The following is a 14019-nucleotide window of genomic DNA, read 5'->3' as shown; positions in this document are numbered from 1 at the left end:
CTGTACGGTATCTCACTGACCTGTCTAAACATACCTAATTCATCACATCTAAGTGGGAGGAAGGGTTTCTTATCAAGGACCTGTATGCAACTATGTGTAGTATAAATGAGTTAATGCTACTTAGGAAAATCTTCACAGTTCTTCAATCCTCTGTTCATGTACATTTCACAGCAAACTTTAAAATATCACCTTATACTTTGCAATTGCTGGTGTGTTGCTTTTAAACAACCAACCAGCTAACTATTTCAATTTTTAAAAAAACTGTAATAAAGATCAGCACAAAATCAGGATCTAAAGAGCACTGAAATAAACAGAAGTATTCAGAAGATAGGTCATCCACACCAGTAAGAACTTACTTCACATTCCAAGTAGTTTTCTTCCCATAAAATTCTTATTATTAACAATGTGGCAGCTTCTATAAGCCTGATCACAAAGCAGGATTCAGTGATGTTAGGCGTTAGACTGTTACTGCCCCAAATACATTGTCAATTAACTAAAGACAATATTTGTAAAGTGAAGATCAGAGCACACAAGGATTTTAAGGATAACCTACACTCAGAACACAGCAGAAGAAATTTTTGGAAGATAAAGCAAATCTGATGGTGCCGTGTAGTGTCATATAAATGGATGACTTGTCTAAACAAGCTGCAGCATTTTATGTCCTGATACAGCAAGACTTTTTATTCACATCCGATTGAAGTTCAATGGTTTTCTCTTTCACTTTATCTTCGTGTTCCTTTAAAATCCTGGGGGAAAGAAACAATACTTTTGAGAAAAAAAGTCAGTAATACCCATAAGAGATCAAAACAAAAAACATTTTCCCCAAGCCTATAAAATTGTCCAGAGATTAACAGAAAATGACAGAATTTTGTGAACTAACAAACAAGCAAAAAAGTACAATTATGGTGGGACCATCACAAAACCGCCTTTGTTCATTTAGTTAGAAAAATGTAGTTAGTGCCAATTGTTAGCATTTATTGTATATTACAGAGACTGAAGACAGTGACTTTCATTTGTTATTTTTGAGGCTGAAGCAAAACAAAACCACATCTAGCTACCTAGACATTTATCAATTACCTGACACATTCACAAAATGTCACGAACTTCAGCAACAATATTAAAGATCTGCCAATTCATTATCAGTGTTTTCACCTCTGTAAGTAGTTTGGAGGGGAGAGATTTACCTGCATTTTTACCCCTAGCCTTTATATAACTTCAAAAATCCACCTCTCCCTCTCTCCCAGCCCCCAGGCAGACAGCAGAATTTGAGCAGAGGGAAGAAAGAAGCACATCCAGTGTTCTGCTGCAAGGACTCAGCAGCATCCCTTTCCGAGTGTATCTCTCCAAACCTCCAAGAACTTCCTGCAAGAACTATCACCACATCCCAGACCCTCAGCTTTCCTAGCAACAATTCAGGTATTTCTGGGTCTGTACAGAGCTTCACTAGCTTACACAGGGCTCTTTACGAACCTGAGTAACTGCTCAGTTGGAGCAACAGGGTCAGGCTACAGACCAGTTTAAAAGGAACAAATACTTCATCACCAAAAGTTCCTATCAAACTAATTTAACAAACAGAATTCACTCTGTTCTCAGTGACAGGGAAGTCAGGCACGTATAGAACTCATAGGTTGTTTTTTCTTACCTAGCCAAGTGAAGCACAGACTTTTTGGTATTGTACCCAGAATATGCACTGCATTCATAGAAAATTAAATTGTAATCCTAGAATCAAACAGAAAGACCATTTCAAATAATTTTGCACAATATCTCACTCCAGCTTTAAAAAAGCAACACCGGTATACTGAAATATGCGAATAAACAGAAATAGATCGTCTTGGGAAAAATTAGGATTTAGTTCTAGAGCTAACAGTAAAGAATAACAAAAGAAAAGAAGTCCAAGTGTGCCTCCCAAACAACAACTATATGCATTTCTTAGCAGATATTTGTTCTATACAGTGGCTTTCGCTGTGAGAGCTTGATCTCTCACAGGCTCAAACGCAAACACGCCTCGTAATGTATTGAAGTCTTGTGAACTTCCCTTGCGATGATGAGGCAATTAGTACATGACTGAGTGCTTGACAAACCAGGTGAAAATAATTCCAGTGCCTTTTTTTTTTTTTAAATCTTGGAAAGCTTCAGCAACAGTGTTTCTGTATTCAACAGTTTGAGACCAATGTTTTCCAGCAAATTACCAGTTAAAAAACTCAGCAAAAAGTAACAACAAATTAATTCTATTTCATTTTTTGTACTTGTGAAATTTTTCTGCACCTTCTTTTGCAGACAGCCTGCACCTTTGGTTTTGTAGCCCCTGGGAGCTTTGCAGTTAAGAACAATGGATAAATGATCAAGCCCTGGAGACATTCTCAGCACTTCAGCTGAAGCCTTATCGCAATAAATGCAAATGCAAGAGATCATTTGCACAAAAGCCTGACTTGGCAGCTGTGATGGCAAGAGAAGTTTGAGAGGGAGTGACAGATTGTACTCTCCAAAATAGACATCTGACTACTTTTACAAGATACTACATTGAAGCTCACCTACATTGCCTCTATGGTATTACTACATGCCCTTTTACCCATCCAAATGTCAAGTTTCTATTCACTTTCCACTTTTCTTGGTGGAAAGCAATAGTCTTATTGCTATTATTGACAGTAGCTTAAAATGCAAATAAGTAAGTCAGTAGTTTAGGAAATGACAATCACATGTCTGCATATTTTTATCTCTTTGCTATTAACTGTGGTTACTGCATTTGTACTTATTTAACCAACCTTCATAGGATACTTACATTTCAGTTTTCAAAAGTTCCCATTAAAATGACCAGGTATTTCAGTTTTGGTTTGGTTTTTTTTTTTTTTTTTTTTTTTTTTTTTTTTTGTTGTTGTTGTTGTTTGTTTGTTTGTTTTGGTTTTTTTTTTTTTTTTTTTTTTTTAAATATACCATGCTTCCAAAATGGCACAGCTTTTTGAAATTTTTATCATCTTCATGAAATTTCAAAGATAAAAAGTGGGGAAAAGAAGTTTCATAAATATGGTAGTTCATTTTAGCAGCTCTAAAAATGCTTCAATGTTATCAAATGTCAGTTTTGAATACATTGTCAATGGTTATATGGTTTGTTCTAATAAACAACAGGATTAAACCACTTGTAGTTATTTCTGGGTGGCCAGACAAGCACAGAAGAGCAGAGAAGGGCAGAAATCAGGCAATATTAGTGTGGGATGGACATTTTATTGATTTTTTTTTTAGACGGTTTTCTGTATAATATTTACAATGATGTAACCCTGTGATTCTCTTACGTTCCTCAGAAAAGTTTTAAGATAAAATTTGACCTGCTCAAATTTCTTGCTAGCTATGCAAACAGAAGTTTGAAATAAAATGTACACTCCTTTTTTCTGCTCAGCTGATCAGAACTCTAATAGAAAACCTACTGTGGTCAGTATCTAGATACTTTATGTCAGTCAAGCCAAGAGCGATACTACTTCTACATCTTCCCCGTGTACAACAGAATTTCACTAGAGGAGATGTCTCAGTGATGACTTCATTTATGTTGGCATGAATCTGAATGGATTTTTCAAGAAATTCCATGCGTAGGGCAAATTCTTATTGGTGAAAGATAACAATTTAAACTCAATCGACATGAATTGCTTATTTCTGTCAGTCTGGCAAACAGGTCCTTCTCTGGAGGTTGAGCCAGCCTGGAAATGCAAAGTGTCATTCCTTTGAATTAGGGAGGAAACTTTAATTGATAGCATACACAACGAGAACAAAGTAGCAGAAGGCAGGACACATAATATAATAAGCCAGGAAATGTCATCCATCTCCATCCAGGAATTAGCTATTGAACCTGGAAGACCACTGGCAATTACTTAATTTTAAAAAGTTACAAATCAGCAGACATCTAAAGAACAGGGAGGAAAATGAATGATTACCAGAGGGAGTTGGGCAATTTCAGTCCTGTAAAGCAGTATCACTCTGAGAAGAATAGCTCCCTCATTAGCAGTATTTGTATAACAATGGCACTGACAGGTTGATAAAGGAGACACTGTATGAACACACAGTAACAGTCCTCATCCCATGAAGCATACATAGCTGCAAAGTCAAGGCAGAAAAAGGCATTATTATCTTATTTTATAGTTGAGGAACAGAGATAGAGAAGGATTTATTGACCCATTTAAGATCATTCAGGAAGTCTGTGCAGGGCCAAAGGAAAATCATGCTGCCTGAATGCCTGAGCAGCAGCTGTATCATAAGCCATTTTATTTAAATAATTGGCAATGGTTACACTAATTCACTCAAATAGAACATTGGCTGTTCCTGGATGCTCACAATATGATCTGAATACCCTCTGTATTGTTGCTGTACTCATATGAACTCTTGATCAGTGGATCAAGCTAAGCTAAACAGAAATTTGTTAAATGGAGTTTTCCTTCTGGATCCTCTGCTAAAAAAGTCAAATGGACTTGCCTTTTTTTTTTCTCTTCTATTTTTCTTTCTCTCTTTCTTTATACTCCCAGTAGCTCTATCAAGAGAGTTTTAGATGTTTTCCATCAGGTCATTCTTGTACTGCATGTGAACATTTTGGTTTGTGTCTGCTGTTTCTCCCTGCAAAGTCAATACTGCAAAATTCTCCTTACCATCATGTTTACTCTTTAATTGATCCAACTACACATCAGCTTCATCACAGCCTTGTTGTTCCCTGTGATGCCTTCCAGAATCCCTACCCTCATTCTATTCCCCTTTTCCCAGGGTATCACACACCCACTGCTACTCCCAGGCTTCTCAAATGGCAAGGAATTGAAAGGACTCCCTTCAGGTGGCCATTCTTCCTTTTGATAATGAACTGTGCTGCCTGTCTTGCAAAGAAGTTACGATGTGACATGTGCATTATAATGGGAGCCCTTGGGTTTCTGACCGAGTTTGTAGTAGACAGACTTGTAAGATGTGGGACTGAAGCAAAGCAAGAGTTAATACAGCTGGGTTGGAATGCCCTCTGAAAGTACACATTCCTCCCTGACTATAGAAAAAACTATGTAAGAGCGATCTGATCCTGTGAGACCTTGAAACAGTCCATAAAAACTGTTGGACTTCAGGGTCAACAAGCTAATCTGGTTTTTTGCATGAGAACAGGTTCAGGGTTGTTTTCACCAAATATGGCTATACGTATTTGTATCAGCTCAGCATCTAGTCCCATGTATTTTGGGCCATTTGTGAGTAATTCATGGGATTATTCAGAAAATAAGTAACTCAGTTGCATTCACTAATAGAGACAGTGGTATGTGGTTTCATAGGAATTACATGTCTATTTAGCAAGAATTAATATTTCATTAAAATTCATGGTTATTATTAGCTCAGCAAGCAAATTGTTATAATTTAATAATATCTACCCCGCTTGTCAACTAATCCATTGTCATTAATCATTCCTTCCCTTAGCTACCTCAGGCAGCACATTCAAGCATTCAAATGAGTCATTCAGATCCATTCATTTGATTATAACCATCTTTAATTTGACAACTTTCTTTGTTTTACTTATGCAAAACATTTTATTTTCTTGCATGACATGTTAGAATTAATGGCCTGGTGGGCTGTGAGTTCTATATATTAGAATGATTCATCTTTGTTTTACTAATACAGTTTTTTTAAGAGAGCTAAATGACACGTAAGACACCTACTCTGTCCATTTAGCATTTGTGTCATTCGTTTTTTCACAGAAGGAGTCAAATGTTACACCCTGGAGTCCCTCCTAGCCTCCAGGGTCTCAAAACTATCTGCATTTCCATGCATACAAGAACATAAAGCAGATTTCCTAAATGGAGAACCTTTGAGGGATGAATTTTGAGGCCCCAATAAAAACAAAATAATGGACACAAACCTGAATACAGAGGCACGCTTGTAAAAGGCTGTATGAATAATCAAAATAAAATAAAAAGAGATCTGGCCCTAATTCTTTCAGTTATAGAGCGGTGTCTATCAGCAATCTTTCATATAAACCAAGAGCAATTCAGCTGCATTTGAGATTTTGAAAATATCCTTTTTGGTTACCAGCAAGCAGAGCCATAAATATATTTTCAAAGGAGAAACAAGTACATACGTGAAATCCAGCACTTTGTTTAATTTAGGTAAATTCCTACCAACCCAGTTAATTTCTTAGGAATATTGGGATGACTTATTTCTAAATAAATGAATATTCTGGAGGCATTGGTGTTCAAACTATATGCACTGTATAGAGAGATTCAAAAGAAAAATTGATGGGCATGGTACACAATAATATAAAAAATTATCTGCTATTTGCAGTCCCTTACTGCTTAAATTATGGCCCATGGTTCACCAGTGCTCTGGTAGACGCAGACTGTTAACTCTACTTATTTTATCTCCTTGATGGAAAGTTACTAAAAGTAAACATGTTTTCTACTCCTACCATGGGAGTAACAGATGGTCTTCTGTGGTTTTACAGGATGTAGGAGGGAGAAAAGGTCCCCAAATTCTCTCTCTGTTAAGAATCCATCCACAGAGAAAAGAGAGAAAAAAGAGAGAGAAAAAGAGAAGGGAGAAAGAGAACACTGAAAAAGAGAGGCGGGGAGAGAGAGAGGAGAGACAATGAGAGTAAATTCTTAAATATTTTTTGCACCACTCACTTTTTGTTTTTTTCTTCTAGACAGTCTTCTAACTACTATAATTATCAGCACTTACATCACTGAGAGCTGAACTGATGAGTGTGATGGGGTTCCTAATCCTTAAAAATACTTGTCTGATTAAAACGAATCTGTGTTTCTATGAATTTAGACACATTCAGACTCCATTTTAAAATCTTCACCCTCAAGTTTTGTAAGCGGTTCCCTTCAGTACCTTAGCGAGATGCTCTCCCTTTCCCATTGGGACCTCACGTTCCTTTTCATTATCAGTTTTATTACCCAACAAAAGCACAGGTACATTCTCCCCAGTCGTCTCCTGCAGAGCAAAGAATAAATATCAACTAAGGCACTGTATTAAAAAAAAAAAAAAATCACAGATCAAGAGGATAAAATCTAACAAATGTCACACTGCAACATCATGTATGAGCCAGGTATTTGCCACTTTACTTACAAACATGTCAGGAATTAAAGTTGGATAAAAGGCACGAAAAAGACAGAATGCTAGAGATTGCACTAACTTGACATTTTTTAATAACAGCACAGAAACTCATCAGAGTTGATATTAAAATGGGAGAGAGAAAACTAGCATGCTACACAGGCTCTGACATTGCGTGTTTATAGCCACTGCTTTTCTAATAACATCGACAGGAAAATAATTACAACCTCTGGGTACAATTATGCCAAATAAATTACATAAAGTAGAGGACAGATACTCAGAATAGGCCCCAAAAATACATAGAAGGGGACGAATCAAAATTCATTCTGAAAATGGTTAGAATTTTCACAATGAGTACATTCATAAAGCAGGCTGAACGCCGCAGCAGTAAATGGACTTGGCCGTATGTCTTCAACTTAGCAATAGTTTGTAGCAAACAAAATTAGTCAGTAAAGATGAGTGAACTATTACAGCTTTGAAAAAGATTTTGACTGCAATATTTGATTTTTCTGGATCAAAATCTGGAATTCTCCTCTAGCTTTAACGATACTGATTTATAACAATCACCAATTTGTTAAGATCATATATTTAATAAGGGCCTGTTCTTACAAAATCCATGCTACTATTACTTCAGTAGAGCTACTCAGATGAGGAATAACCATGCCTGTTTGGAAACATTTGAATGCATGAGTCCTAATTTCAACTTGCAAAGCCACGCATTGGCCATTACGGAAAACAGTGTCTTATACTAGAACACATGCCCAGTAAAATCAGACTAAAGGATCTTCACATACCAATTTGTCCCCTACTTTTTCAGTAGCAAGACTCTGCAATAGTGAGCAAATAGGAAGTCACAGTTTGTTCTCTCTAGCGACTCAGTCCTTTATGCAGCAGCCTGGTTTATTTTTATTTTTTCTTTTGGCCACAAGCAAATTCAGCTGCTTGCACTCTCAATATGTTGTCTATGAGCTACAGAGGTATACCAAGAGAAAAAAAGAGAATTTTTAATTAACGGAAGCCACTCAGTGGCATGGGCTATGATTTTGTTTTCATGTGGTTGAAAGGATGATCCCCAGGAAACTGAACTGTCTAGCATGAGACAGTTTTATAGCACTAATGTAGCTACTATAGCTTTAAGTTTATGGCTTATGTTCTCAACACAGTCGTTTTCCCGTGAGCTACATACTTGGTTGTCAAACTGCTACTAATGATCAGTGATCATCAGACCACCATCACTGATCTAAAGCACCTCCCAGTGCTAGTGGTGATCCAGTGGGAGCCGTCAGCTAGATAACCTTTATGAGAAATCAGAGGACTTCATGCTGGGCTTTCCCCACCACTCATTTTAAGTCCTTAAAACCCTGGAACTGTGATTATTTTCATAGACATGGAGATTCTAAAAACGGCTTTACTGGTAACTGTGCAGACCAAAATCACTAACGAAAATGTAATTGTGACAAGACAAGAAACATGCTGCTCTCTGTGCTTTGCCCTGCTAACACTCCCTGTCCAGAAGAAGGTAGAGAATAATGATGCCAGAGTTTAGATTTAAAGTTATGTCATGTTACCTCGATGCTTATCAGCCACTGCTTGACAGCTGTGAATGTGTCTTTTGCTGTTATATCATACATCACAATGACACCATCAGCTTTTCTGAAAAACTGCTTGGTAATACTTCGGTACCTACAAGTAAGAACCTGTTTATAGCTCTCTTCAGCAGAAGTAGCAATCTGACAATATAAGTAAAATTTTATAGTAATTCCCGCCCCCACAAAGGAAGAAGTTGCCATACAGTTTCTTCTAATCGTCTAGTCTTAGTAAGGGTTAAACCCCTGTTAATTTGGTTTACATATGTATTATAAAATTCCATAAACTAGGAGAAGCTGTGATACTGGTCTTCATTGCAGATCCTGTTTGAAAGGTGAGGCTTATTATGAATTGTAGTAAGCAGTCCCATTCTTCCTGAATTATCAGACCCCTTTTCACATTCAGCAGAAGACTCACGGAGAACACTACTACCCCAAATTACTGCAACAGCAAATAAATTCTTTGCAAAAAAATATTTTTTGAAAGAAAGTGTTTGGAAAAGTTCCCTCTGCCTTCTTCAACTGATTCTGGGTTAATCTGGATGATCAGTTGCATAGCTCACCTTCTCCCATCCTCTTTCATTTTAAGCTTGGAGCGGAAATTTCCCCCTCACAAAGTGCTCTGCCTAAAGCTAGCTAGATTTCTGTTTGGGGCTTTTTTCCCAAGGTTCCTGTAGAAAATGTAGATCATCATTATCATGCTTGCTTTTTGTAATAGAAAATGACACAATAGGTGAGGAGATGGGGAAGGAAATTACCACTGAAACCTTACAAAAACTTGGAGATCTTCAACTACAATGGGATTGTTTTGGTGAAAAAAACCCTCTTTTTTTAACTGTTAAGGCATTTTCTGTTTTAGAAATAACTTGAGGTACATTTTAAAATCCGCCTTCCTCCTAAAGAAATTGTGTGGTACTAAACTTTTAAGAGCTTTAATAAGAATCTCTTACAGATTGACAGTTTTTCAATGGACAGAGCACCAAATCAGCACGTTATTGCTTCTAGGGAAGGATATACACTGTGAATTCACCAGCTCTATTAGGAATACTCCTAAATTTGTTCCTCTCCTGAGAAGCAGGATTAGGTTCATGTTTACTAATCTTCAAACAGATGATTCAAGGAAGCAAAACCTTAGAATGTGTACCAGTTTTGGCTGGGATAGAGTTAAATTTCATCATACTAGCTTGTACGAGGCTATGTTTTGGATTTGTGATGAAAACAGTGCTGGTAACGCACCATTTTAATTACTGCTCAACATTGTTTACACAGTGTCAAGGCCTTTTCTGCTTCTCGGACCGCCCTGCCAGTGAGTAGGCTGGGGGTGCACAAGAAGTTGGGAGGGGATACAGCTGGGACAGCTGACCCCAACTGACCAAAGGGATATTCCACACCATATGATGTCATGCTCAGCAATAAAACTGCAGAGGGGAGAGAGGTTCGCTGAGGCTGCAGCTGCTCAGGGACTGCCTGGGCATCGATCGGTCGGTGGTGAGCAACTGGTTTCTTTTGCATGACTTGTTTTTCTTGGTTCTGTTTCTTTTCCTCTTCATTGTTTCTTTGTTGGTGGTGGGTTTGGTGGGTTTTTTTAATTATTAAACTGTCTTTATTTCAACTGATGAGTTTTCTCACTTCCACCCTTCCGATTCTCTCCCCCATCCCACTGGATAGGGGAGTGAGCAAGCAGCTGTGGGGTGCTTAGCTGACTACCAGGGTTAAACCGCAACAGAATGTTTCTCACCGTTCCTGGCCAGCAGTGTCCCAGAGTTGCAGGGCTACCCGGGTATTATCTACTGTGATGGTTTTCACATTGTAATCCACACCTATAACAGAAATACAAGGTAGGTTGTCTCTTTATATGCTCAGTTTGATCTTTGAAAACCTGATCCAGCAAAGAGCATCAATTCCAGAAAGGTAACAAGATAGATACTACATTAAAAATTTTGTCCATAGTCTCTAACTATCAGAGAACAACAAGAGATTTATTTGCCAGAAGTTCTTCAGTAATGAAATACTCAATGGTAACAGAATAGTTGAATTTTGTAAAAGCTATAAAATAAGTAACTTTCCAAATTAGGGTACGTGAGTCAAGGGTCCATTTGACAGTCCACAGCAGTCTAAGCCATTTAGCCTGGAATTCAAGCTGTATAACTTCAGTTTTCTGAAATGTCAGCATTTAGTCTGAGCTAGTCACATAGGCACCTTCTACAGTTAGTGGAAAAACACAAGGCACCACACTAAGGGGACAGTGGAACCTAAGATAAATGCTGAAGATAGACGGAATTAATATGAGGAGAACTTCCTCCCTTCTTCAGACTGCAGAAGATGAGCTGACTACAGTTAAGTTAGTCCCCTAATTTTTATGTGGCTAAATGGAAGTGAGACAAAAATTAATTTATCTAAAATTTTAAATTAATCGTCTCCCAGTTTCCCTAACTTCTGATGGTATAAGTATCTTCTGGATATTTATAACAGTAATTAGAGTCTTAAATATTAAGCAGTCACTGCCTCCTCCTAATGACAACCTGCACTTTCTTGTATCACATTGTACTGTATCATAGAATCACAGAATCATAGAATAATTCAGGTTGGAAAGGACCTCAGTAGGTCATCAACAGTTTCTTTGGGGCCATTTTCCACATCAATGGGATTTTTACCACTGGCATTTATGAAGAAGCATCCAAGCCCACATTCCTTCAATGGCCAATTAAGAAATCTGGATGGAGGATATATCCATTGCTTATATCTCAAGGGAAGAAATTTGAGCTATTCTGTAGAAATTCAATGAGAACACTCTTCTCCAGGTTGTTCACTTGACTTTTCAACTGTCTGTATCTTGCCAGCCATAGTCCACATCTGTGAAACTCATTGAGGTGAAGACTAAATCAAAGCTATGACAAATACTTTCTTGCCATTGCATTTGCAAGAACACTGGATGACCAGCCAAAAGATGAAAAGGTCAGATACATTCCTGTGCTTTTCCTCTGGAAGCTCCAGACAATTGCACAAACTGCGTAAGACCTCAGAGTCTAGAGAAGCAGATCACACATTTACAAGACAACATGGACAGGACATAGCACCGGACTCTTAAATGTAGACAACGTACAGGCATCTAAGCTCCCATTACAGTTAATGAAGATCTAGTCAATGAAGAACCAGGAGCCTAGGAAATTACTAAGGTCACCCTGAAGCAGGAATCAAGGGTCAGATTAATTGGTCCCTAGGCTCCTCTGAGTGGATTGATTGGAGAAGATGGTGGGGTAGAATTCAGCTGTTTGCTCACAGGCACCTAGTGCTACCTGAGGTGCCATGGGGTAATTCAAAATGTCTGTTTCAATCTGGCAGGACACCCAGGAGGCCTTCTCTCTTCCAAAGCAGCAGCTGAAGGCCAGGTGAAATAGCTTATAGTGCCAAAATGAATTTAAATCCATATGCCAAGATCTTCCCTGACTCTAGTGTGATCTTAGACACCCAGCACACCAGTAGAAATTTAAACTTGGGTGTCTTTATCTATGCCATAAGTTAAGGGAGCTACAGCAGCTGCTCACCTGAATGTTCTTAGATTGTTCACAAATGCAAGACAAATCCATTAATTTAAATACATTTTATTGTGAACAAGTTTTATTTCATATATGCTGCAGAATAAGTAAGGCCTAAATACAGAATAAGTATAATGAATCTAGTCATTTACAGTAACTCAGCTGCACTGCAATAACCTATACTTAAGTTTCTGTACCTTGATTATGTGTCTGACTTTTGAAAGTTTGGTTTACAACTTCACGCAATGTAAGGTCAACATAGGCTTTGAAATGTTTGGCTTTGAAAACATATTTCTTTGGTGCTTAGTATAATGCTAAATCTTCAAACGTAATTCAGATATTCTACTTTCTCTTTCAAACAAAATCAGATTACTTAGAAGGATAGAGATGCGGTATGGAGGTGGGATGGTTAGAACAGTGCAGTCCAGAGGACAGGATATCTGTTTCAGAACAGTGAGATCTACAAGGAAATTCTAGCTTCACTGAAATCAACAGGATTTTTCTGATTTATTTCAGTGCTGCCAGGATTTCAGTACAGAATCTACTCTGAAACCTCTCCATTAATTATCTGCTTCCCAGTTTAGGAGAACTCACTCTCCTTTTGGATAACGGCTTTTACAACATCTGTACATTTCTGTTTTATAACACACGGCCTGATCTCAGTAGAAGATGCTAAGTACTGTTGGAACAAAAATAATAATAGTAATAATGTTTCTTAAACTTACCTACAGTAGCAGCTGTGCCTGGGAAAAAACGATCTTCACAAAATCGCCTTAAGAATGAAGTCTTTCCAACACTTGAATTGCCCACAAAAACAATCTTGAATAAGCGCTCTGGGACAGAGTTTATTCTCTCCTCCTTCAAGTAAGAGCAAACATTAGTCTCCAACTGTTCTATAAATCCTGTTGCCTCTCCAATTTGCCTTATCTTGAAAGCTAACTGAGATGGGAAAGAGATTTTTATCCTATTATGTTCTCCATTACTCATAAAGCAATATTCCGTTTCTTAAAATAACTCAGCATTTCAGATGTTTGCCATGCATCATTCCAGATCATTTGAAGTGCAGTGAATTGGCCTGAGCTCTGGAAGTATATAGAATATGAACCTTGACCTGAGACTGCATTGAAAAAATGCATAAAATTGCCAAAAGAACACAGTTTATGTTCACCCCTGCAAATCAAACCTCATAAAACTTCACACAGCTCTGCTCAGTAGTTTCATCCTATACCAATGGCACAGAGGAAACAGCACATCTTCACCTAGATAACAGACGCAAAGCCATAATTTTTTGGCTTATGCCATCTATCACCAGATTCTTCTCTCTGCTACTACTGTTGAGCCAAGAGCTCCCATGGAATTACTGCACTTCTACATCTGTTTAACATTTCAGGCAGAGGCGTGGGGGAAAGAGACAGAGAGAATCAGACCCAGTTAATCAGGCTGTAAACATTCAGTTATGTTTCTGTCATTTAGTTTTTTAAGCAGAAAGAACAATTTGTTCTGCCTACCCATGTCCTGCTTACTGCAGGATAAGCTATGTGGATGCTGGACAGGATATTTATATCCTCTGTCAAGTAGGTCATTATTGCCAAGACCTTTGTATGCAGATCAGGAGTTGCTTAGGAAAGAACACTGTAGCACAGGTTTGCAGGGGGTGCCTCTTCTCCTATCTTGTGCAAAGGTGGGGGAGGAAGAGGGAGATAGCAAGTTTCTTCTTAATGCTGCAGAAGGGGACAAGATCATGGATGCTCCTGGCATTGGGTTCTTGGGGCAGGGGTTGTGAGGAGGGAGAGGAGAGGAGGGAAGGCCCTCTGCCAGGCACCTGAGGTACAGAATCCCTG

At 38.1% G+C, this 14019-nt stretch overlaps 1 protein-coding gene across 1 annotated transcript in view; it reads right to left on the bottom strand.

Moving 5' to 3' along the window:
* Window positions 1-655: 655 nt before the first annotated feature.
* Window positions 656-14019, bottom strand: part of CRACR2A (calcium release activated channel regulator 2A) — a 53537-nt gene continuing 40173 nt past the window's right edge. Inside the window, exons 12-17 of the mRNA XM_059816735.1 lie at window positions 12904-13117; window positions 10381-10462; window positions 8625-8739; window positions 6835-6936; window positions 1643-1719; window positions 656-746 (exon numbers count right to left, since the gene is read on the bottom strand). Coding sequence (XP_059672718.1) covers window positions 656-746; window positions 1643-1719; window positions 6835-6936; window positions 8625-8739; window positions 10381-10462; window positions 12904-13117 — 681 coding nt within the window. The remainder of the gene's footprint in view (window positions 747-1642; window positions 1720-6834; window positions 6937-8624; window positions 8740-10380; window positions 10463-12903; window positions 13118-14019) is intronic.

This window comes from Gavia stellata, chromosome 4 (genome assembly GCF_030936135.1).
Source record: "Gavia stellata isolate bGavSte3 chromosome 4, bGavSte3.hap2, whole genome shotgun sequence".
Classification (NCBI taxonomy): domain Eukaryota; kingdom Metazoa; phylum Chordata; class Aves; order Gaviiformes; family Gaviidae; genus Gavia; species Gavia stellata.
Note: the sequence above shows the minus strand (reverse complement) of the source record. Positions and strands in the feature narration are given on the sequence as shown.